Source organism: Malus domestica, chromosome 06, assembly GCF_042453785.1.
Source record: "Malus domestica chromosome 06, GDT2T_hap1".
In the NCBI taxonomy this organism is placed as follows: Eukaryota; Viridiplantae; Streptophyta; class Magnoliopsida; order Rosales; family Rosaceae; genus Malus; species Malus domestica.
This window is the reverse complement of record NC_091666.1, coordinates 25,545,633-25,571,474: the sequence shown is the minus strand read 5'-3', so window position 1 is coordinate 25,571,474 and position 25,842 is coordinate 25,545,633. Positions and strand designations below refer to the sequence as shown.

General features: G+C 43.6%; 2 protein-coding genes across 3 annotated transcripts; both read right to left on the bottom strand.

Moving 5' to 3' along the window:
- Positions 1-3,356: 3,356 nt before the first annotated feature.
- On the bottom strand, positions 3,357-25,814 carry LOC103420535 (nuclear pore complex protein NUP98A-like). 2 transcript variants are annotated; one of them, XM_008358596.4, is made up of 11 exons: positions 25,472-25,814; positions 25,198-25,267; positions 24,588-24,887; positions 15,943-17,189; positions 15,194-15,802; positions 14,843-15,070; positions 14,369-14,738; positions 5,410-5,465; positions 4,578-4,715; positions 4,243-4,455; positions 3,357-4,139 (listed from the first exon to the last, which is right to left on the bottom strand). In XM_008358596.4, the coding sequence occupies exons 6-11, from the start codon at positions 14,907-14,909 to the stop codon at positions 3,469-3,471; spliced, it is 1,515 nt and encodes a 504-aa protein (XP_008356818.2). In that variant the 5' UTR covers positions 14,910-15,070; positions 15,194-15,802; positions 15,943-17,189; positions 24,588-24,887; positions 25,198-25,267; positions 25,472-25,814; the 3' UTR covers positions 3,357-3,468. The 2 variants fall into 2 exon arrangements, with proteins under 2 accessions (XP_008356818.2, XP_070679725.1); XM_070823624.1 differs by lacking the exons at positions 24,588-24,887; positions 25,198-25,267; positions 25,472-25,814 and adding an exon at positions 17,303-17,703.
- On the bottom strand, positions 15,009-17,211 carry LOC139196896 (nuclear pore complex protein NUP98A-like). Its single transcript, XM_070823250.1, has 6 exons — positions 16,851-17,211; positions 16,353-16,685; positions 16,008-16,187; positions 15,518-15,802; positions 15,194-15,346; positions 15,009-15,070 (listed from the first exon to the last, which is right to left on the bottom strand). Exons 1-6 carry the CDS (start codon positions 17,209-17,211, stop codon positions 15,009-15,011), a joined length of 1,374 nt encoding a protein of 457 aa, XP_070679351.1.
- Positions 25,815-25,842: the final 28 nt, after the last annotated feature.

The window sequence follows — 25,842 nt, the reverse complement described above, 5'->3', positions numbered from 1 at the left end:
ATGTTGGTCACATTCCCCGGTAAGCTTGGAGATGAAGGACGCCATTGTAAGAAGGAAGCAAGGCGTAAAAGGATTTTTTGGGGTGGGGATTTGAAGACGGAGACCTGGAATGGAAAAATGCACTAGAAGGCAATGGCAAGGGATTTCAGAAAATTTTGGGAGCGTAAAGTACAAATGAGAGAATGTCGGTATTTATAGAGTTGTGGAGGGAAGAGCAATCGTTCGAAATTCAAAACAAAGGGCAAAATCGACCGAAGGAATCGTTGATCATGATGAACATTTGGGAAATGCGGTTGAGAAGACTGAAGGTTTTAGGTTTTGAGGGCGCACGATCGCGTGTGACGGCGAAATTGATGACGAAAGACGGTTCGACGCCCGCACGATGACAAGTGGCTCACGGATTGAGGTAGTGGCTCGCGGATTGAGGTAGTGTTTAAGTTCAGCCATAAGATCATGATGGCAAGACGGTTCAGGCTGTTGCACGCTTTGGACGTCATTCTTGGGGATTGGCCATGTTAGGGGACGCCACGTGGCGAATGGTTTAGCAGTATCAAGATCGTGCGATCGTGTTCAATAAATGCGCCTCGGAACTCGGATATTAGGACTCTGAATGGTAGATTCGCTTCTTCAAGGCCGAAACTCGGCCGAAGGTTTCAGGCCGAGGACCTCAGAAGCGAGGGGGCAATGTTTGGGCCCAAAATAATAGTTTGGGCCGAGGGTAGGATCACTCTCGGCCCAGGAGGCCGGGCGGCAAAAGGGCCATAGATCGGTCAACCCGTGGGAGTCCAAACCTAGAGCGGTTAGGACAAGTCCTAGTGCAATGAGGAGTCTCGACGGGATCGGATATCCAGAAAACGAATCCAGCTTAGCTAAGGACTAGATTCATAGTCCTAGTAAATATAGGACTGGTCGAGGTGATCCGGAGAGGGAAACCTAGTCCGAGTAGGATTTAAACTCGGACTCAAGGATCAGTACTATAAATAGGGGACGCTGTGCACCAAGTTAGACCCCTGCAAATCAATACAAAATTGCCCTGCGCAAATTCTCACAACTTTGTGATTTTTCTTGTTCCTTTTTTCGCTGACACATCTTCCGTTGGCATCAACAGCACTGTGGAAGCAACCGGTGATACCTTAAGTCGGCATAGATAGCTCTGTCACCGTAGAGTTAATCGGTCTCGCAGTATCTTCCGTTGGCATCAACAGCACTGCGGCGAGAACGGTTGATTACCTATCCAAGTCTCGGTCGAGAAGGGTTTCTAAATCCTTATTGGTCGAGGTCATCTCATCAGCCTTCTCGGCGAAGTGAGGTGTTACAGTTATTACATTCGGCACATTGAAAGCCGAATTTGATATTGAACTTCGTAAGAATAGTAACCTTGTCTTCAGGTTCGAGAGCCCAAGAAGCCGAGACGTGTTCCTTTCTCGGCCGCAATCGCAAGACGCAGAAGTCAGTAGCGCGACCCAACGCAACATCAACAAATTTACTCCTCGGCCGAGCTCGGCCGACGAGTTGGCACGCCCCGCATTCACCGAAGGACGTAGTTAGCTCATTAATTACTCGGCCTGCGCGCCACGTAGGCTTTGTAGTTTTTAGGGTCAACAAAGTCATTTTTCGGTACGAATGATGAAGACTCAAATTCAAGTCATATTTTCGGTGATCTAGTTATGTAGTTAAGAACTTTGATATCAAGCAAAGTAGGAAACCCATTAATCCATTTAAAAAGCAGAACTTAAATTACTGATAGGGTTAAACTAAGTAAACTATTATAAAAGTTAAAACAGAATAAGGAATGGAAATTCAAACTTTGATATCTAGATGCAGAAATTAGGAGTGGGCAAACAGGTCTAGGAATCGCAGGACGGGGTGGGTCTAGTCAATTCGAGGCAGGTACGGGACGGGTACAAATTTTGTAAACTCCAAACAGAACGGGACGGGATATGGCGAGTCCATGTGAATGGCGGGGCAGGCCAGGTCCAAATTTTTGAAAAAATGGGACCATCGGCCCAGACCGTTGATACCATCCGGAGATTAAATCTCCACCATTGATTTATACATCTCTTACTCTCGGTCTCTCCTCTCTTGATTTCCTAAGTCAAGAGTGGACTCTCCTCGCTCGAATTCCCAAGTGGAGCATCGATCTGGAGGACTCTCTCCAGACTTCACCTACCATCGCTTTGTCATCGTGACTTCAGCTTCTTCATTAATCCATAAGCGATGGTCGCCGCAAGGATGCCAGCAGGTGTTTGGCAAAGATGATCAAGGACAAGGACATCACCACCTCCCTCGACGGCCTCACGGAGAAGGAGATCGGCGTCCTCGCCAACTAGGAGAAAATGTTCGAAGCTTACCCAGTTATTGAAGTTGAGCTTGTGTTTGCCGCTTGAGGTCTTCCATTTGTGCCATCTTTCTGGTTTATTTTTTGATTTGAAGCTGTTTGTGGGGAATTCTAAATAAAACAAAAGGATCCAAAGAGGGAATTTGTTATTTTTTATGTTGTATGCAATCACTAATTTGGAGCTAAAGTTGTAGTAAGTTGTTAAATTTCGGATTTTGATCAATTGGGTTATTATATTGTTAAGCAATCTTGGAAAAGTAGTCATCTGGGTTGTAAAAAATTCAATTTTTGTATTAAAGTTTGTTGCTTTGAAGGTTTTTCTTGAGGAGATGGGCTGGGTGTGTAAATTATGATTGAGTTTTATGATTTGGGTAAATTGGTTGTATTGGGAAATTTGATAGGGAATGAATTGGAATTGTACCCGCGAGGCCCCTAGGAAACAAGCCGGATTAGATCCGGTTCCCATTTCAATTTTTGCATGATTCACCTTGCCCCGCCCCACTATATTTTCAAAAGAGTAGAGTCTGATCCCTTCAATTTTGGGTCCGGTCCGGCCTGGCCCAGCCCGTGCCCATCCCTAGCGGAGATACCAATTAAGTTAATTAACCAATTAACTTTTATCTTTCTGTAATATCAAAACAAATGTTTCCCTTGCAGATGCAGAAGTACCTGGAGACCGTGGAGCTATTATCAAACGAAAAAGCTAACAAGAAACGTACTCAAATGGAATGCAAACCTGCCAAACTGGAGATGCGAGTTTGTATTTGCTAGGGAACTTGCACATATTGTACAATTAGATGAGAGCTAGAGACGGAGTTGGAGACGGCTTAAGACGAGAGCTGGGGTTGTTGTAGACTTGTAGTTGCAGACCAAAAGACGATGGCCAGACACCAGGCAAGAGAACTTGCACAGAGGGACGAGAGTTTCAGGGTCGAGACGACCGGGGAGGGAGAAATGTGGAAATACTTCTTCAATTCGATTTAGGCAATTAGGTTACCGGGGCAAGGACACGAGCCACTTAAGTTAATTATTTTTTAATAAATAAATAAAACCAAACAGCCAAGCCTCCTAGGACCGCATAACTCCAGATTGATTTTACAAAACGATTTGCACAATATCACAGCGGGCCTTTACCGCCTAGCGCTTAGGCACCGCCTAGAGCAAAGGCACCGCCTAAGCGGCCGCCTAAACCGATTTTTAGAACATTGCTCCCAGCGAAGTTCTTCATGACTTTTTTCTGTATATGCTGGCATTGCTGATATTGACTCAAATTTCCCACTTCCACCATCGGGTTCAGGAGTTGCAGCATATGCAACCACTCTACTGCCCCCGAGTTGTTGGCCCCCCAAAAAAGGGTTACTGAATGGGTGAGAAAAAGGAGTTGTATTCTGCCCAAATGGACTGGTAAAAGCACCACCTGTCTGGGCAGCTTGAGGTGTGGGATTGAATGGATTTGAATTAAATGTGGAAGTTGTTGTAGCAGCCGGATAAGAAAATGAAAATGCAGAGCTTGACGAACTAAAGAGAGACGGAGATGAGGTTTGAGGGAAAACTGTAGAAGGTTGTGATGGTGTAAAAGGACTGGTTGAAGTAGAAATTCCAAAACTTGATGAACTGAATGGTGTAGACGTTGTTGTGAAGCCTGTATTAGTGAGGGATGAAGTTTTTGGAGCAAACAAATTAGATGAAGTTGTGGCATCAAAAGGACTTGATGCTTGAGGAAATGTCTGTGCATAATTCAAAGGGTTTGGCTGTGAGGTAGTAATGCCAAACCCACTCTCACCAGCAGGAGCTGGACCACCTGGATGTCGAAAAAATAACATTACGAACTTAGCAAATGTCACTATTGCTGACAAGCGCGGACAAGTTCCAAGATACTGAAACGTTATAACTAGATACCATACCTTTATCCCCCAATTGATAATCCTCCCAGCGGAGTTCCTCATGACTTTTTTCTTTATATGCTGGCATTGCTGATATTGACTCCAATTTCCCACTTCCACCATCGGGTTCAGGAGTTGCAGCATATGCAACCACTCTACTGCCCCCGCGTTGCTGGCCCCCAAAAGCTGACTGCCCAAATGCACCAGTGTTCCCAAATGTTGTTGATTGAGCTCCTGCATCACAAATTTAAGAATATAATACAACTACAATGATACAAAAACAGAACAAGGCATCAGGCTGGTACATTTTATTTTTTCAAAATGTAACACCACTCATATGCATTTGGAATACTCACCAAATGGAGAACTCTGTGCTCCAAAAGGAGATGAAGCGACAAATTGACTGCTACCAAATGTAGAACTTGATTGGCCAAAGGCAGGAGTTAATGGAAAGCTGAAAGATGGAGTACTGGAAGAACCAAAACCAGATGTACCTGTTGAGAGAGGTGTGTGCATATGGGGGGGCGAAACAGAGAAAAAATCATCAGTGACAAGAAGTTATCAAAATAGAGGAACAACTGAGCACAGAGAGATGAATAACATGTAAATTAATAACAGAGGAATTGAGCATCCCATTATACATAGCCTATTGAACCCTGGACCTTGTGGGTAACGCGAGGTTCGCAAAACCACCAAGCTGCCAGGGGCAGGCAATTGAGCATCCTATTATAACCAGATCAATCTTGTTGATGAGCTTTTGAAGTGGAAACGATTCCGCACATGAGCTAAGAAGTAGAGTGAACACATGCCCCTTGAAATACAAGATGAAACCAATCCATCACACACACAAATTACAGCCAGAGTAGTAAAGGTATAGTAATCATCCCTATTCCACTCTCAAAGTCTTAATTCCCCCCTAATAATATTTGGTCGTTTCACAAGCCAGCTGCACCAATAGATGTGTAACAAATATAAAGTTCAACAACAATATATCCATCTTGTACAGAAACCATATTACACTCATACACTTCCAGAAAAACACTCAATGCAAACTTGAAGGGCATAGTAGACAATGCAAATGATTTCCAATAACCATATATCATAAAAGTTATATCAAAAGAATCAGTTGAAAAGTGGTGAGCAAACACAAAACAAACAAAAAAAGTTAAATTTAATCCAATGGCTTACCACCAAAAGGTGATGGTGAAGGACTAGAAGTTGCTCCAAAAGCAGTCGTTGTATTTGTTGAATTGTGGCCAAGTGGCCAAGTGGACAACAAAACAAAACAACTTTCGGCTAATAAACAAACCAAAATAAAAAAAAAGGTGAAAGACATCATGATGAGGAAGCATCATGATTATGTTTGTTGAAAAGAAAAGTTGATGGTCATGATGATGTTTTTGAATTTTTTATTGGGTGATGATGATGTCTCTTTGGCTTTTTCTTAAAGAAAAGAATAAGGGTTCGGTTGGTGCAATAAGAGAGAAAAAAAAGGCTCATTTTGTTTTAGAGAAGAGAGAAGAGTGAGTAGAGAGCTGCAGAGAAAATGAGTGCATCAGAAAAATAGAAAGGGTGCAGCAACCCTTCGTTGAAGAGAAGAAGAAAGTGCTCTTCTTTTTGTTAGCAATCATCCATCATAATTGTTGTTGTAATAGCTTTGAGCTATATGTATAGAGAAAAAATTATACATTATATTTCTTTCTCTATTTGTTTCTGTGGTGTGCGAGAGCTATTGGGTGTATTGGGTTATTTGGGTTGTGAGATTGCCAACACTTTGTAAACTCCCATTTGTTTGATAGTGGATTATTGGGTGAGCTCCTACTGCTCCGAGGACGTACTCCAGTTACACTGACTGTTGAGGAACCTCGTTAAAATCTTGGTGTTCTTTTATATTTTGTTCTTGCATTTTCATTTGATAAATTTCCTGTGGGTTAGCTTGAGTTGGTTCCAACGGTTTTGGTGCTATCCTAGCACAACAATTGGTATCAGAGCACTAGTTGCTCTTGGGTACTGTCTAGTTGCCAAAGATGTCAGACGGGCAAGATGAGAATCCTTTTGGAAGCAGCTCTGGGTTTGCAAGAACTACGATGCAAAATGCAAAGTTCGAAGTGGAAAAGTTTGATGGCACAAACAACTTCGGGATGTGGCAATGTGAGGTCAAAGATGTGTTGGCTCAACAAGATCTACTTGCCGCTTTGGGAGAGAAGTCGGAAGTTATGTCGAAGCCGGAATGGGAGAAATTAAATTTGTGGGCTTGCTCTTCAATTCGGTTGTGCCTTGCAAAAACTCAGAAGTATTTTGTGATGCGGGAGACGGTAGCAAGTGTGTTGTGGCAAAAATTGGAAGACAAGTATATGACAAAGAGTGCAGAGAACCGGCTACACTTGAAGAAAAAGCTCTACCGCTTCCAATACAAAGAAGGTACAAAAATGATTAGACACCTTGATGCTTTTAATAAGTTGATTGCCGACTTGTTAAATTTAGATGAGGATATTAAGGATGAAGATAAGGCCTTAATATTGTTGAATTCCTTGCCGGACTCTTATGAGCATTTTGTTACCACTATTATGCATGGTAAAGAAACTGTGAAATTTGAAGATGTGTCAAATGCCTTGATGAATTATGAAATGAGGCATAGAGATAAAAATCATGATGGTACCTCTGAAGCTTTATTTGTTAGAGGTAGATCATCGGAGAGAAGATCATCTTCTAGCAGAAAAAAATCACAGTCTCGACCTAGAGGAAACTCTAAAGGTAGAAAACCTTTGGAAATGGATGAATGTGCCTTTTGTCGTAATAAGGGCCATTGGAAGAAAGATTGTCCTAAATTGAAGACCAAAGGCAAAGAAAGTTCTGAAGCTAATGTTGCTGAGGTTGAAACAGATTTTTCTGATTTTGCTTTAACCACTTCCTCATCTTTTGATTGTGCTACTAAATGGGTGTTGGATACGGGTTGTACTCATCATATGACTCATCACAAGGATTGGTTTTCAAGCTTGAAAGAGTTTGATGGTGGCGTTGTGTTCATGGGAGATGACAATCCTTGCACAACAAAAGGGATTGGTACTGTTTATACCATATTTAGGGCCTCGTATATTTGGGCCTTGGGCCTTGTATTTAGGCCTCACACTAAAGCCCATACTTTGTAAAGGAGGAGGAGCCCCTTATTCTATAAAAGGGGACTCCTACCCTCATTCTAGGGGAGGAAAATAGCCAAGCCTAAGAAGGCTAAGAGAAGCTCTCATTACATTCAGGAGAGACCTCACACCACCGAGGCTCTCCTCTCCCTTCTCTTCTTTCTCTGGGGGACTTCCCCCAAACACTTGTATCCATACACTTACAGAGAAACAGAATCAACTACAGTGTGGACGTAGCCCAAACATTGGGGTGAACCACGATACATCTTGTGTTATTTACATTACATGCAGATTCACGATCGGATTTACGTTGTACCAAGACCATCCGGTTTTGTGCATCAACATTTGGCGCCGTCTGTGGGAATCGACACGAAAAGCTATGTTGATTCTTTCATTTTTTCTTATCTCCACCTTGAATCTGCAAAATCCACCCAAAAACCCAGAAACAAAAAGATCCAAATCTCTGTCTCCTCCCTTCACTCTCTCTCTTTCTCTCTCTCTCTAATTCACAATTAATCTCTCTGCAACTACTACTTCCTAGATCTGAAAACTAGAGGTGGAGAAAAACAAACAGCCCTTGTCAAATTGGTAACTTGTCAGAGAGGTTCTGAAAAGCTTTTACAAAAGATTGAAAGAGAAAGAGCAAATAAAAAAAAAAAAAAAAAAAAAGAAGGAAGAGAACAGAAGAATTGACTATTCAGCAAACCCAGGAGCTGCCACCAGCGCCATCCATGCTACCTACCCCCGTCAGATTTAAAGCAGCAAGCCGGCCCGAGTGGAGGAGAACCGGGTCCCAGCAGCAGCGACCCGAGCATGGCACGGCAGTTCCCACTTGCGGCTTAGCCGGAGATCATGAGAGCAGCAAGAGAGACGCTCTCCGCTCCCTGCTGCTGTCGACTCCCCCAAGGTCCAGGCGGCTGCTCCTTGTTCCTCTCTGCCCAGCGAGAGTCCCATCCATGAGCCCAGATAGCAACGTGCACACTCGTCTCGGCCGATAGCAACGGAAAGGCAGCAGCAAAGTGGTGACATTCGGATACCGTGAGCCCACCGCAGTTCTCTCTCTACTTCTCTTGGACTCTCCTTGAATGCACACTGCAGCCCTTCCTTCCTTCCCGTGTCGGAAATCACCTACACAGCTTTTAGAGAATGAGAAAACAAATGTGCTGATAAAGCTCAAAACGAGCCTCCACCTGGGCCAGTGGTTTTTCTAAGGCAGCCATGGCCTCATCCGCCGCCGTGAAGAAAATAGTAGGCGACCTTGCCGAATCCCGTACGCACCACGATCAACACACAGTGAGTGAGCTTCACAAACCTCAGAAAATGGTGAACAAACCATGGAAGATCATCCTCACCGCCAATAATGGTATGCATGTGTCATCCTCACCGCCAACAATGGTATTGCTTCGTACAGCCAGTTTGCCAATGCTATGGGTTTCATGAGGACCGAAGCCTTGTTAGGCTGCACCCAGATTCTCAATAAATGGCAGGAGCTCGACAAGTAGATTCAAATCCATGGTTACCCAAGGTCAAGTCGTCACCAACAAAGCAGCGATGGCCTGGGAACCCGATAAGCCGTTGGTGATCGAAGACGTACATGTGGCTCCGCCGCAGGCTGGAAAGGTCCGGGTCAAGTTTCTGTGCAATTTTTCGACGGATTATATATTGCGGGAGCAGTACATGGATCCTTGGAATGAGGTCAGAATTGGGAAACTGCTTGAAGACCTTGATGCTTTAGCTAGAGCCATTACTGTAAAGCACTGCTGTGACGATAATGGCATAACAAGGCCACGATGATGCTTTGTCACTCCCATTGAGAAGATGCCCACTGCATAACACTTTCAGATCCCCAGCAGCAGATGACAGCACAAAAAGCAAAAGAGAAAAGTAGTGGGAAACAAAGTGAAAGAAAAAAGCAAAAGGAAAAGATGTTTTTACAAACGGTATCTTCTTGCTTTTACAAACAGGAGCTGTCTACTTTCCAAAGTGGAAAGGAACAGCGTCACCAAGTGGAAGCCAGATCTCTGGCAACGCAAAGACAGAGACAGAGAGAGTGCAGAAGAAAAATACTGCAAAAGTAAGGAATAAATACCCCATCAGAAGGTAATATGTATAAACCCCATCAGAGGGTAAAAAAAAAAAAAAAAAAAAAAAAAAAAAAAAAAAAAAAAACGGCAAAGCCCAAAGTAAATGGGCTGGAATGTTGTAGAGGGCGAAAGCCCAAAATAGCTCCAACCAGACGATCAAAAGTACGCCCAGTACTCCAAATTATACATGAGCATTACTCATGTCATTCATACATAAACATTCATGAGCATCACTCATGACAATCATACATAAACATTCATGACCATCATTCATATCAACATTCATAAGCATCACTCATGTTAACATTCATGAGCATCACTCATGACAACATCCATGAGCATCACTCATGTCAATCAATATAAACATTCATGAGCATCACTCATGTCAATCAGCTTCAAAAGCTTCATTTACAGAACTCTAGCTTCGAAAGCTTCATTTACAGAGCTCTAGCTTCAAAGCTTCATTTACAAAAGCTCCAGCTTCGAAAGCTTCATTTACAGAGCTCTAGCTTCAAAGCTTCACTTGCAAAGCTTCACCTACAAAACTTCAGTGCAGGGTATACAAATACCGCCTCCGAACAACCTTCATTTAAGCCCATACATGGATACAATTTGAAGTCTCCAGCCAACAGACTCTATTGACCGAAGACTTGGGGGACTACATTATGTACCATATATTGGGCCTCAACTGGGCCTCATGAAAAATACTTGGGGGACTTAGCCCATTATTTATGTATTAAGGAGCGATCCCTTATTTTATAAAAGGGACTCCCTCACCACCATTAGAGAGCATCGCCGCCTACTGAGCAACCGTCTCACTGCGAGCATCAACTCTAACCCATCACTTATGTATTGAGGAGAGAGCCCTTATTCTATAAAAGGGACTCCCTCACCTTCAAACGCCACAAGCCGAGCCAGCCAAGGCAACATAAACCACGAGCCGAGCGGCATCGCAACATGTGCTACTTCTAGTTGAGCATCATTTCAGATTGGGCACCGCCTTATATCGAGCATCAGTTACTTCGGCCCACACATGGACTGAATTTCAAGTCTCCAGCCAAAAGACTTTCTTGACTGAAGACTTGGGGGACTACTGTTTATACCATATTTAGGGCCTCGTATATTTGGGCCTTGGGCCTTGTATTTAGACCTCACACTAAAGCCCATACTTTGTAAAGGAGGAGGAGCCCCTTATTCTATAAAAGGGGACTCCTACCCTCATTCTAGGGGAGGAAAATAGCCAAGCCTAAGAAGGCTAAGAGAAGCTCTCATTACATTCAGGAGAGACCTCACACCACCGAGGCTCTCCTCTCCCTTCTCTTCTTTCTCTGGGGGACTTCCCCCAAACACTTGTATCCATACACTTACAGAGAAACAGAATCAACTACAGTGTGGACGTAGCCCAAACATTGGGGTGAACCACGATACATCTTGTGTTATTTACATTACATGCAGATTCACGATCGGATTTACGTTGTACCAAGACCATCCGGTTTTGTGCATCAACAGGTACAGTTCGTTTGAAGTTGCATGATGGCATGGTTAAAGAGTTGACAGGTGTTCGGTATGTACCGAATTTGAAGAAAAATCTTATTTCTTTGGGTACTTTGGAATCCAAGGGTTTCAGGTTTCATTCAGATTGACAGACATTGAAAGTTACTTATGGTGCACTTGTTGTGATGAAAGCTCCTAGATGTGGCCATTTGTATTTATTGCAGGGAAGCACTGTGACAGGTGAAGCATTTGTAGTCTCTGAAAATATGGGCACATCTGATTCAGATACTACTAGACTGTGGCATATGAGATTAGGCCATGCCGGTGAGAAAGCTCTACAAGGGCTTGTGAAACAAGGTCTTCTAAAAGGTGCCACGACTTGTAAGCTTGATTTCTGCGAGCATTGTGTCTTGGGGAAGCAAACTAGAGTGAAGTTTGGTACTGCTGTACATCAGACGAAGGGCATTCTTGATTATGTGCATTCGGATGTTTGGGGTCCTACAAAGACTCCCTCTTTGAGTGGTAGACATTGGTTCGTGACCTTTGTTGATGATTATTCAAGAAGGTCTTGGGTCTACACTATGAAGCACAAGAGTGAGGTGTTAAGCATTTTCTTGGGTTGGAAGAAAATGGTTGAGAACCAGACTGGGAGAAAGATTAAGATTTTGAGATCGGATAATGGTGGTGAATACACATCCGATCCTTTCTTTAAAGTTTGCAAAGAAGAAGGAATTGTGAGACATTTCAGTGTTAGGGGAACTCCACAACAAAATGGAGTTGCAGAAAGATTGAATCGAACCTTGCTTGAGAAGGTTAGATGTATGTTGTCCCAGTCGGGTTTAAGCAAGTCATTTTGGGCAGAAGCAGTTAATTATGCATGTCACATCATCAACCGGTTACCCTCAGCTGCTGTTCAGGGTAAGACACCAATGGAGGTATGGACTGGAAAACCTTCTTCTGATTATGACTATATCCGTATTTTTGGTTCACCTGCTTATTTTCATGTGACTGAAAATAAACTTGATCCTAGAGCCAAAAAGGCTATCTTTCTTGGCTTTAGTAGTGGTGTCAAAGGTTACAGGTTGTGGTGCCCAGAGATGAAAAAACTTGTAATCAGCAGAGATGTGACATTTGACGAAGAAAGTATGTACAAAGTCTCTGAGAAGAATGTGAAAGATGTCCAACAGGTGGAGCTTGATAAAGTTGCCTCTGGTACTTCAAATCCTATTTCCGCTGATGTCGAAGCCACTACAAGTGAAGAAGTGGGAGACCATGAGGATGTTGAAGAAGTTGAACTTGAAGATTCTATTCAAGTTGAAGAGCAAGTTTCACCTCAAGAGTCTATTGCCAAAAACAGAGGAAAGAGACAAATTACCAAGCCAGCTCGGTATAGTGACTATGTTTCTTTTCCTCTTCCTATTATCACTGATGATATTCCATCTAATTTCGAGGAAGCCATTGAGAGTGAGGAGAAGAAGAGGTGGTGCAATGCCATGGGTGATGAGATGAATTCTCTCTTGAAGAACAAGACTTGGGAGTTAGCTAAATTGCCTAAGGGCAAGAAAGCTATCGGTTGCAAATGGGTGTATGCCAAGAAAAAAAATGTTGAAGAGATTGAAAAATTGAAGAAGCAAATGAAGAATGAGTTTGAGATGAAGGATCTTGGTGAAGCGAAGAAGATCTTTGGCATGGAGATCACTAGAGATAGAGAGAAGGGTTTGGTCAGTTTGAATCAAAGACAATACCTTGAGAAGTTGATTCGGAAGTTTGGAGTTCATGATTCAACCAAACCGGTTAGTACCCCTTTGGCTCCTCATTTTAAATTGAGTTCTCTACAATGTCCTAAAAATGATAAAGAGAAGCTGCAAATGAAAAATATACCATATGCAAATTTGGTTGGTAGTTTGATGTATGCAATGGTATGCTCTAGACCGGATATTGCTCATGCAGTTGGCATGGTGAGTCGATATATGCATAATCCAGGTAAAGAGCACTGGCAAGCAGCTAAGTGGATATTGAGATATCTCCATGGTACTCGAGATATTGGTTTATGCTTTGAGAGAGATGACTCTGGTATTGGTCATTTTGCAGTTGGTTATGTTGATTCAGATTATGCAGGTGATCTGGATGGAAGGAAGTCTACTACAGGCTATGTGTTTACTATGGCTAAAGGGCCAGTTTGTTGGAGGTCAATTTTGCAGTCGTCTGTTGCCTTGTCTACTACAGAGGCTGAATATATGGCAGTTGATGAAGCTATAAAGGAGGCCATTTGGATACATGGGCTGATTAGAGATTTGGGGGTTGATCAGAAGCAGGTGGAGGTACATTGTGATAGTCAGAGTGCCATTTATTTGGCTAAGTATCAGGTTCATCATGCGAGGACCAAGCACATAGATGTGCGTTATCACTTTGTTCGTGAAATTGTTGGTGAAGGGGAAATCATTCTCCAGAAGATTCCAACTAAAGACAACCCCGCTGATATGTTGACTAAGGTTGTTGGTGTAGCCAAGTTTGTTCACTGTTTGAACTTGGCTCACATTATGCCTATATAAAGAAGGCGTTGAGCAGTAGGAGTTTTGGAGGATTTGGCTCGGTATGAGTTGTTCTCTTGCTAGTGTTTGGGAGTGATGTTGTGTGTTAATTGTGTTGGTTGGCTTATCATGGCGTTTTTCGGAACTTGGCCAAGGTGGAGATTGTTGAATTGTGGCCAAGTGGCCAAGTGGACAACAAAACAAAACAACTTTCGGCTAATAAACAAACCAAAATAAAAAAAAGGTGAAAGACATCATGATGAGGAGGCATCATGATTATGTTTGTTGAAAAGAAAAGTTGATGGTCATGATGATGTTTTTGAATTTTTTATTGGATGATGATGATGTCTCTTTGGCTTTTTCTTAAAGAAAAGAATAAGGGTTCGGTTGGTGCAATAAGAGAAAAAAAAGGCTCATTTTGTTTTAGAGAAGAGAGAAGAGTGAGTAGAGAGCTGCAGAGAAAAGGAGTGCATCAGAAAAATAGAAAGGGTGCAGCAACCCTTCGTTGAAAAGAAGAAGAAAGTGCTCTTCTTTTTGTTAGCAATCATCCATCATAATTGTTGTTGTAATAGCTTTGAGCTATATGTATAGAGAAGAAATTATACATTATATTTCTTTCTCTATTTGTTTCTGTGGTGTGTGAGAGCTATTGGGTGTATTGGGTTATTTGGGTTGTGAGATTGCCAACACTTTGTAAACTCCCATTTGTTTGATAGTGGATTATTGGGTGAGCTCCTACTGCTCCGAGGACGTACTCCAGTTACACTGACTGTTGAGGAACCTCGTTAAAATCTTGGTGTTCTTTTATATTTTGTTCTTGCATTTTCATTTGATAAATTTCCTGTGGGTTAGCTTGAGTTGGTTCCAACGGTTTTGGTGTTATCCTAGCACAACAGTATTTCCAAAAGCTCGTGACGACGCAGCACCGAAGGTTGTGGAGGAAGGAAAAGGTGAAGATGCAGAAAATAAAAATGCAGACCTTGACGAACTAAAGAGAGACGGAGATGAGGTTTGAGGGAAAACCGTAGAAGGTTGTGATGGTGTAAAAGGACTGGTTGAAGTAGAAATCCCAAAACTTGCTGAACTGACTGGTGTAGACGTTGTTGTGAAGCCTGTATTCGTGAAGGATGAAGTTTTTGGAGCAAACAAATTAGATGAAGTTGTGGCATTAAAAGGACTTGATGCTTGAGGGAATGTCGGTGCAGGATTCAAAGGGTTTGGCTGTGAGGTAGTAATGCCAAACCCACTCCCACCAGCAGGGGCTGGACCACCTGGAAGTAAAAAAAAATAACATTTTGAACTTAGCAAATGTCATTATTGCTGACAAACGCAGAAAAGTTCCTAGATACTGAAACGATATAACTAGAAACCAAACCTTTATCCCCCAATTGATAATCCTCCCAGCGGAGTTCTTCATGACTTTTTTCTTTATATGCTGGCATTGCTGATATTGACTCCAATTTCCCAGCAGCACTAGTCCCAGTTCCACCATCGGGTTCAGGAGTTGCAGCATATGCTACCACTCTACTGCCTCCGCGTTGCTAGCCCCCAAAAGCTGACTGCCCAAAGGCACCAATGTTCCCAAATGTTGTTGATTGAGCTCCTGCATCACAAATTATAAGAATATAATACAACTACAACGATACAAAACAGAATGAGGCATCTCGTTGGACCATTTTATTTTTTTCAAAATGTACCACCACCCATATGCATTGGGAATACTCACCAAACGGAGAACTCTGTGCTCCAAAATGAGATGAAGCGGCAAATTGGCTGCTACCAAATGTAGAACTTGATTGGCCAAAGGTAGGAGTTGATGGAAAGCTGAAAGATGGAGTACTGGATAAACCAAAACTAGGAGCACTTGAAGCACCAAAAGCTGGATTGTTTGAAGTACCAAAGGTCGAGCTAGATGAACCAAAAGCCGGAGTGCTTGAAGCCCCAAATGCTCCCCCAGATCCAAACAAGGGAGAACTTGACACCCCAAATGCAGCTCATGTGCTTCCAAATGTAGGACTTGTTGTGGAACCAAAGGCCGGGCTCGTTGTACCTCCAAAGGCTGGGGTGCTTGAAGCACCAAAAGCTGGGGTGATGGTAGCACCAAAGGCTGGACTACTTGTAGCACCAAACGCTGGGGTGCTTGTAGCACCATAAGCTGGGGTGGTGGTAGCACCAAATGCTGGCTGACTTGATCCACCAAATGGCGTGGAGGAACCAAATATACTGCTCCCAAATGCTGGCTGTGATGCTTGAGTTGTACTTCCAAAAGGACTTGTTTGAGCAGGATTGGACCCAAATGCTCCAAACACAGGCTTCTGACCAAAACCAGATGAACCTGTTGAGAGAGGTGTGTGCATATGGGGGAGAGAAACAGAGAAAAAAATCATCAGGGACAAGAAGTTATCAAAATAGCGAAACAATTGAGCACAGAGAGATCAAAATAGCGAAACAATTGAGCACAGAGAGATGAATAACTTGGGGTGGTGGTAGCACCAAAGGCTGGACTAATTGTAGCACCAAGGCTGGGGTGCTTGTAGCACCAAAAGCTAGGGTGGTGGTAGCACCAAATGCTGGCTGACTTGATCCACCAAATGGCGTGGAGGAACCAAATATACAGTTACCAAATGTAGAACTTGATTGGCCAAAGGCGGGAGTTGATGGAAAGCTGAAAGATGGAGTACTGGATGAACCAAAACTATGAGCACTTGAAGCACCAAAAACTGGATTGCTTGAAGTACCAAAGGTCGAGCTATATGAACCAAAAGTCGGAGTGCTTGAAGCCCCATATGCTCCCCCAGATCCAAACAAGGGAGAACTTGACACCCCAAATGCCGCTCATGTGCTTCCAAATGTAGGACTTGTTGTGGAACCAAAGGCTGGGCTACTTGTAGCTCCAAAAGCTGGGGTGCTTGTAGCACCAAAACTTGGGGTGGTGGTAGCACCAAAGGCTGGACTACTTGTAGCACCAAAGGCTGGGGTGCTTGTAGCACCAAAACTTGGGGTAGTGGTAGCACCAAAGGCTGGACTACTTGTAGCACCAAAGGCTGGGGTGGTGGTAGCACGAACTGCTGGCTGACTTGATCCACCAAATGGCGTGGAGGAACCAAATATACTGCTCCCAAATGTAGAACTTGATTGGCCAAAGGCGGGAGTTGATAGAAAGTTGAAAGATGGAGTACTGGATGAACCAAAACTAGGAGCACTTGAAGCACCAAAAGCTGGATTACTTGAAGTACCAAAGGTCGAGCTAGATGAACCAAAAGCCGAAGTGCTTGAAGCCCTATATGCTCCCCCAGATCCAAACAAGGGAGAACTTGACACCCCAAATGCAGCTCATGTGCTTCCAAATGTAGAACTTGTTGTGGAACCAAAGGCTGGGCTACTTGTAGCTCCAAAAGCTGGGGTGCTTGTAGCACCAAAACTTGGGGTGGTGGTAGCACCAAAGGCTGGACTGCTTGTAGCACCAAAGGTTGGGGTGCTTGTAGCACCAAAACTTGGGGTGGTGGTAGCACCAAAGGCTGGACTACTTGTAGCACCAAAGGCTGGGGTGGTGGTAGCACCAAATGCTGGCTGACTTGATCCACCAAATGGCGTGGAGGAACCAAATATACTGCTCCCAAATGCTGGCTGTGATGCTTGAGTTGTACTTCCAAAAGGACTTGTTTGAGCAGGATTGGACCCAAATGCTCCAAACACAGGCTTCTGACCAAAACCAGATGAACCTGTTGAGAGAGGTGTGTGCATACGGGGGAGAAAACAGAGAAAAAAATCATCAGTGACAAGAAGTTATCAAAATAGCGAAACAATTGAGCTCAGAGAGATGAATAACATGTACCCAAATAACACAGGAATTGTATGGATTGAGCATCCCATTATAACTAGATCAATCTTGTTGATAAGCTTCTAAAGTGGAAATGATTCCGCACATAAACTAAGAAGCAAAGTGAACACATGCCCCTTGAAATACAAGATGAAACCAATCCACCACACAAAAATTACAGCCAGAGTAGTAAAGGCATAGTAATAATCCCTATTCCACTCTCAAAGTCTTAATTCCCCCCTTTATGATATTTGTCGTTTCACAAGCCAACTGCACCAATAGATGTGTACCGAACAGAAAGTTTCAACAACAATATATCCATCCTGTACAGAATGCATAATCCACTAATATCACGTACTGAAAGCATAATCCACTCATACATTTCCAGAAAAAAAACTCAATGCAAACTTGAAGGGACAATGCCAATGATTTCCAATAACCATATATCATAAGAGTTGAATCAAAAGAATCAGTTGAAAAGTGGTGAGCGAACACAAAACGAAACAACAACAACAACAACAACAACAACAACAAAGCCTTTTCCCACTAAGTGGGGTCGGCTATATGAATCCTAGAACGCCATTGCGCTCGGTTTTGTGTCATGTCCTCCGTTAGATCCAAGTACTCTAAGCCTTTTCTTAGAGTCTCTTCCAAAGTTTTCCTAGGTCTTCCTCTACCCCTTCGGCCCTGAACCTCTGTCCCGTAGTCACATCTTCGAACCGGAGCGTCAGTCGGCCTTCTTTGCACATGTCCAAATCACCGGAACCGATTTTCTCTCATCTTTCCTTCAATTTCGGCTACTCCTACTTTACCTCGGATATCCTCATTCTCAATCTTATCCTTTCTCGTGTGCCCACACATCCCACGAAGCATCCTCATCTCTGCTACACCCATTTTGTGTACGTGTTGATGTTTCACCGCCCAACATTCTGTGCCATACAACATCGCTGGCCTTATTGCCGTCTTATAAAATTTTCCCTTGAGCTTCAGTGGCCTACGACGGTCACACAACATGCTGGATGCACTCTTACACTTCATCCATCCAGCTCGTATTCTATGGTTGAGATCTCCATCTAATTCTCCGTTCTCTTGTAAGATAGATCCTAGGTAGCGAAAACGGTCGCTTTTTGTGATCTTCGCTAAATTGCTCCGGTCATTAGTGTGGATAAGTATATAAATGGATAGAGATAGGAAAGCAAACACAAGATGTACGTGGTTCACCCAGATTGGCTACGTCCACGGAATAGAAGAGTTCTCATTAATTGTGAAGGGTTTACACAAGTACATAGGTTCAAGCTCTCCTTTAGTGAGTACAAGTGAATGATTTAGTACAAATGACATTAGAGTACAAATGACATTAGGAAATATTGTGGGAGAATGATCTCGTAATCACGAAACTTCTAAGTATCGGAGTGTGGTATCATCTTGACTTGCCTTATCTGTCTCATAGGTAGATGTGGCAGCTTCTCTGGAAGTACTCTTCCTCCATCCAGGGGTGGTATCTTTAACTGGTGGAGATGCACAAGGTAATGTATCAATTTCACTTGAAGCTTACTTGTAGTTTCAGGCTTGGTCAAGCGCGATACAAACCATGTAGTAGGAGTCCCCCAAGTCGCCGAGCTAGGGGATTTGCTGAAAGAGGTGACAGACAAGGTAAGCAATCAGAGCTCCGGCTGATTGTTCACCTTCTCCCCATCTTGCAGCAGCATGAAGGATAAAGAGAAGAAAAATGAGAAGAGATGATATGGGATACTTTTGCTTTTGAAGAAGTAACTTTCCACAGGCTTATTCTTGAACTGAGCTGGAGGGTTTTCTGGTTTCCTCCAGAGTATAAGGCCGACTGAAGAATTTGAGGGTCAAAACAAGTCCATCAAATCTAGAGTACGTTCGACCCTGCTGATATGGGATACTTTTGCTTTTGACAGAGTAATGGATGGATCGGCACGTGTGCTGTTACGCTTGTCTCCACATGCTTCCTTGTATCCTTCGCACTTGCCCTATCTGTTCCTCAAGCAGATGCGGTATCTTCCCTGGCAACATAAGATGTTGAAGATGAGTACTCGAGAGCAATGCCAGGTAAGTAATCAGGTAAGGGGTTCCAGGCTGTCAGTTCCTGGCTGGGAGCTTGATTTCAAGTGCTGACTGATTGCTCTCTTTCTCCTTATCTTGCAGGTAAAAACAAGGCCAAAGGAAAAGACAGGGAAAAAGCATGATATGGGATACTCTTGCTTTTAACCCTGATGATATGAGATATTCTTGCTCTAGTATAGCTTGTTTGCAGAGGTATTATCGGGGGGAAAGAAAGCTGAATATTTCGAAAGGCTTCGTTGGGAGTGCCCTCTCAGATATGAGGAAGGGTTGAGCATTTTTGCAGGTCTGCCTGTCCGTTGGGGATGGAGGTCGACATATATAGGAGTCTCCCTAACAAGTAGTAATGCTATTCCTTTACCCTGCTTGGTCATAGCACGGTAGTGGGAGCTGCCAGCTTCACATGTTTTAACTCTGTCAGAGCACTTTGAAAAAGTGGTATGTGGTATCTGACTCTCGAGATTCGGAGAACGATGCTTCTTCGATTTTTGAGAAAGCAATCATGGTGGGGGTCTGGCTCTCGAGATTCGGGGAGCAGTGTCTCTTCGATTTTTGAGAAAGTAATCATGTTGGGAGTCTGGCTCTCGAGATTCGGAAGGCGGTGCCTCTTCGATTTTGGAGTAAGCAATCTTGTTGGGAGTGTTTTCTCGGATGTGAGTAAAGGTTGGGCATGTTTGCTAGTCTACCTTGCCACGAAGCACGGAGGTTGACACACAGGGACTTTCCAATTATCCAGCAGTGGTACTGTTCCTTTACCCTTGTGGGTAATAATATGGTAGCTAGACCTTCAAAATTTATGTGTCTAAACTTTGTTAGTGCTGTTTCTTTGCTATTCTTTTACCTTTCTTGGTCAGAGCGATGTAGTGGGAGCTGCAAGCTTCACGTGCTCAACTTTGGCAGAGACTTTGACAAAGTTATCTGTGGTACCCATGAGCTATTGTTGCGTGTGGGAAGTGGGTGATTGAACAGTAAGATTCCTGTGCTTTCTACTTCACCAGAAGTCTTCGACAGAATGCCCATAATTTCCGCAAAGCTGAGTGTGCGTGTGACAGGTGCTGACAAGGCTAGAAAAGAAGGTGCCTCTTCGATTTCTGAGATCGGCCCTCGTGGTCTCTGAGCAGCCCAGCTTTTGAGAAAGCGAGCGCCTCTTCGATTGATTCGGAGAACGATGCCTCTTCGATTTTTGAGAAAGCAATCATGCTGGGGGTCTGGCTCTCGAGATTCGGGGAGCAGTGTCTCTTCGATTTTTGAGAAAGTAATCATGTTGGGAGTCTGGCTCTCGAGATTCGGAGGGCGGTGCCTCTTCGATTTTGGAGCAAGCAATCTTGTTGGGAGTGTTTTCTCGAATGTGAGTAAAGGTTGGGCATGTTTGCTAGTCTACCTTGCCACGAAGCACAGAGGTTGACACACAGGGACTTTCCAATTATCCAGCAATGGTACTGTTCCTTTACCTTCTCTTCGATTTTTGAGAAAGTAGTCATGTTGGGAGTCTGGCTCTCGAGATTCGGAGGACGGTGCCTCTTCGATTTTGGAGCAAGCAATCTTATTGGGAGTGTTTTCTCGAATGTGAGTAAAGGTTGGGCATGTTTGCTAGTCTGCCTTGCCACGAAGCACGGAGGTTGACACACAGGGACTTTCCAATTATCCAACAGTGGTACTGTTCCTTTACCCTTGTGGGTAATAATATGGTAGCTAGACCTTCAAAATTTATGGGTCTAAACTTTGTTAGTGCTGTTTCTTTGCTATTCTTTTACCCTTCTTGGTCAGAGCGATGTAGTGGGAGCTGCAAGCTTCACGTGCTCAACTTTGGCAGAGAACTTTGGCAAAGTTATCTGTGGTACCCATGAGCTATTGCTGCGTGTGGGAAGTGGGTGATTGGACAGTAAGATTCATGTGTTTTCTACTTCCCCAGAAGTCTTCGACAGAATACCCATAATTTCCGCAAAGCTGAGTGTGCGTGTGACAGGTGCTGACAAGGCTGGAAAAGTAGGTGCCTCTTCGATTTCTAAGATCGGCCCTCGTGGTCTCTGAGGAGCCCAGCTTTTGAGGAAGCGAGCGCCTCTTCGATTTCTGAGATCGGCTTTCGTGGTCTTTGAGCAGCCCAACTTTTGAGAAAGCAAACACCTCTTCGATTTATGAGATCAACCCTCGTGGTCTCTAAGCAGCCCAGCTTTTGAGAAAGCAAACGCCTCTTCGATTTCTGAGCAGGCGCCTCTTCGATGTCTAAAGCTCCGTCGAGTGCAGCTTTTTATAGGGGCTGGCATTAAGTTCCAAAGCACACTTGTATCTCCACCAGTAGAAGCTCCATTCTTGCACTTCTAAGATCTTGATTTGTCCGACCTCTTCTCTCTTCAATACCTTTGAAAATGTCTGGCCCCTCCGACCGTCGTTTTGACTTGAACCTTGTTGAAGAGGCAGCCCCGCCTTCTCCAGACAACATATGGCGCCCATCCTTCGTCTCCCCTACTGGTCCTCTTACCGTTGGGGATTCCGTGATGAAGAATGATATGACCGCTGCGGTGGTGGCCAGGAACCTTCTCACTCCCAAAGATAACAGACTACTTTCCAAACGGTCTGATGAGTTAGCTGTTAAGGATTCACTGGCTCTCAGTGTTCAGTGTGCAGGTTCTGTGTCTAATATGGCCCAACGCCTATTTGCTCGAACCCGCCAAGTTGAATCATTGGCGGCCGAAGTGATGAGTCTCAAACAGGAGATTAGAGGGCTCAAGCATGAGAATAAACAGTTGCACCGGCTCGCACATGACTATGCTACAAACATGAAGAGGAAGCTTGACCAGATGAAGGAAACTGATGGTCAGGTTTTACTTGATCATCAGAGATTTGTGGGTTTGTTCCAAAGGCATTTATTGCCTTCGTCTTCTGGGGCTGTACCGCGTAATGAAGCTCCAAATGATCAACCTCTGATGCCTCCTCCGTCTAGGGTTCTGTCCAGTACTGAGGCTCCGAATGATCCCCCTCCGATGCCTTCTCTTTCTGGGGCTCTACCGACTGCTGAGACTTCTCCTAAGCAACCTTTGTGAAGGCTCCATCTTGTTTGTTTATTTTGACTCATGTATATGTACATATTTGTAGCTTATCGGGGATATCAATAAATAAGTTTTCCTTCATTTCAACGTATTGTGTTAAATACACCAAAGCCTTCTTCGCTAAGTTCTTTGAATTTTCTTTTGTTGAAGCTTGTATGTTGAAGCTTTCTGAGTGGAGCATGTAGGTTGGGGTAGTGTTCCCTTAATTTTTCGAGTGAGGAAAACTTCTCGGTTGGAGACTTGGAAAATCTAAGTCACTGAGTGGGATCGGCTATATGAATCTTAGAACGCCATTGTGCTCGGTCCTGTGTCATGTCCTTCGTTAGATCCAAGTACTCTAAGTCTTTTCTTAGAGTCTCTTCCAAAGTTTTCCTAGGTTTTCCTCTACCCCTTCGGCCCTGAACCTCTATCCCATAGTCGCATCTTCTAATCGGAGCGTCAGTAGGCCTTCTTTGCACATGTCCAAACCACCGTAACCGATTTTCTCTCATCTTTCCTTCAATTTCGGCTACTCCTACTTTACCCCGGATATCCTCATTCCTAATCTTATCCTTTCTCGTGTGCCCACACATCCAACGAAGCATCCTCATCTCCGCTACACCCATTTTGTGTACGTGTTGATGCTTCACCGCCCAACATTCTGTGCCATACAGCATCGCCGGCCTTATTGCCGTCCTATAAAATTTTCCCTTGAGCTTCAGTGGCATACGGCGGTCACACAACACGCCAGATGCACTCTTCCACTTCATCCATCCAGCTTGTATTCTATGGTTGAGATCTCCATCTAATTCTCCGTTCTTTTGCAAGATAGATCCTAGGTAACGAAAACGGTCGCTCTTTGGTATTTCTTGATCTCCGATCCTCACCCCTAACTCGTTTTGGCCTCCATCTGCACTGAACTTGCACTCCATATATTCTGTCTTTGATCGGCTTAGGCGAAGACCTTTAGATTCCAACACTTCTCTCCAAAGGTTAAGCTTTGCATTTACCCCTTCCTGAGTTTCATCTATCAACACTATATCGTCTGCGAAAAGCATACACCAAGGAATATCATCTTGAATATGTCCTGTTAACTCATCCATTACCAACGCAAAAAGGTAAGGACTTAAGGATGAGCCTTGATGTAATCCTACAGTTATGGGAAAGCTTTCGGTTTGTCCTTCATGAGTTCTTACGGCAGTCTTTGCTCCTTCATACATATCCTTTATAGCTTGGATATATGCTACTCGTACTCCTTTCTTCTCTAAGATCCTCCAAAGAATGTCTCTTGGGACCCTATCATACGCTTTTTCCAAATCTATAAAGACCATGTGTAAATCCTTTTTCCCATCTCTATATCTTTCCATCAATCTTCGTAAGAGATAGATTGCCTCCATGGTTGAGCGCCCTGGCATGAACCCGAATTGGTTGTCCGAAACCCGTGTCTCTTGCCTCAATCTATGCTCAATGACTCTCTCCCAGAGCTTCATTGTATGACTCATTAACTTAATACCCCTATAGTTCATGCAATTTTGTACGTCGCCCTTATTCTTGTAGATAGGCACCAAAGTGCTCGTTCGCCACTCATTTGGCATCTTCTTCGTTTTCAAAATCCTATTGAAAAGGTCAGTGAGCCATGTTATACCTGTCTCTCCCAAAACTTTCCACACTTCGATTGGTATATGTTTCATCTTGTATTTCAAGGGGCATGTGTTCACTTTGCTTCTTAGTTTATGTGCGGAATCATTTCCACTTTAGAAGCTTATCAACAAGATTGATCTAGTTATAATGGGATGCTCAATCCATACAATTCCTGTGTTATTTGGGTACATGTTATTCATCTCTCTGAGCTCAATTGTTTCGCTATTTTGATAACTTCTTGTCACTGATGATTTTTTTCTCTGTTTTCTCCCCCGTATGCACACACCTCTCTCAACAGGTTCATCTGGTTTTGGTCAGAAGCCTGTGTTTGGAGCATTTGGGTCCAATCCTGCTCAAACAAGTCCTTTTGGAAGTACAACTCAAGCATCACAGCCAGCATTTGGGAGCAGTATATTTGGTTCCTCCACGCCATTTGGTGGATCAAGTCAGCCAGCATTTGGTGCTACCACCACCCCAGCCTTTGGTGCTACAAGTAGTCCAGCCTTTGGTGCTACCACCACCCCAAGTTTTGGTGCTACAAGCACCCCAACCTTTGGTGCTACAAGCAGTCCAAGGACTAGAAGTTGCTCCAAAAGCAGGCGTTGTATTTCCAAAAGCTGGTGAGGACGCAGCACCAAAGGTTGTGGAGGAAGACGAAGGTGAAGAAGCTTGAGTGCCACTAAATACACCAGTTGAAGTTCCTCCAAAGATGTTACTCCCTGTTTGCGCACCAAATGGGGTTGTGCTACCAAAAGGCTTAGGGGCAAAAGGATTGTTACTTGTGCTGCTGGTCTGCCCAAATACCGACTGAGACCCAAACGGGCTGCTAGATGACTGCCCAAAAGCTGTTAAACAATATTCCACAAGTTAAATTATTTTCGCAACGAAAAAAATTACCAAGCCCGAACATTTATCAGACAATCAAACATTATAAACAGAAGACCAGATAAACACAAGAAATTGCCCGTAAAAATGCTGCTAATAAATGCATGTCATACTCATCTTACAACGAAGCATATCACATATGATTGATGAAAAATACAGGAAGCAATTATTTGTATCGGAACAAATTAAAATATATTGAATGCAGTTAAAATGATGCAACAAAATCTGACTCCAAGGATCAATAAAAGATAGAGTGATAAAAAAGCTTACGATTAGAAGAACCGAACATCTTCTCTTACGATTCGGCAATCAAAACCCGGGCTATTTCCTCCATCTCGAGCTGTAACGCATACACAACGTTAACACAAATTGCAGCACAAAAGACATATTTAACAAAGCATCGAGGATTCAAAAACACAAGAACTCCCTAAAACGCGAGTCGTATAAAACGCAAACGACAGCATTAACGCATTAAATCAGGCCTTAAGCGCAATCGTAAACCTAATTACCAGAAGAAACCCGAGGATTAGGGTTTTCTAAGTACCTGAAAGTGAGCGAAGGCGAAAGTAGGGATTTGGAAGGCGGAGGCGTCGGTGGTCGATCTGAACTCGACGGACGTGGTGAGTTTTGAGATCGGAGGCGGCAGAAGGCGGCGGAGAGAGGTCGAGAGAGGAAGGTTTGGAGTCGCAGAAGGGAAAAGAGTGAGAGAGCGAGGGCGAGTTGGCGCAGCCTCCCGAACTCTCACAAATGTCAGATAGTATGTTGAGGAATTTGGGAAGTCTGAATTGTGAATACATGAAAAGGAAAGTTCGTTGACTGACAAAATCTTGTATTGCTTTAACAACACGTTAATTTATTCGAAACTAGTAAAACAAGGATTTGGATCGTCTCCTGAGCTAATGGAGAGTATCCTTT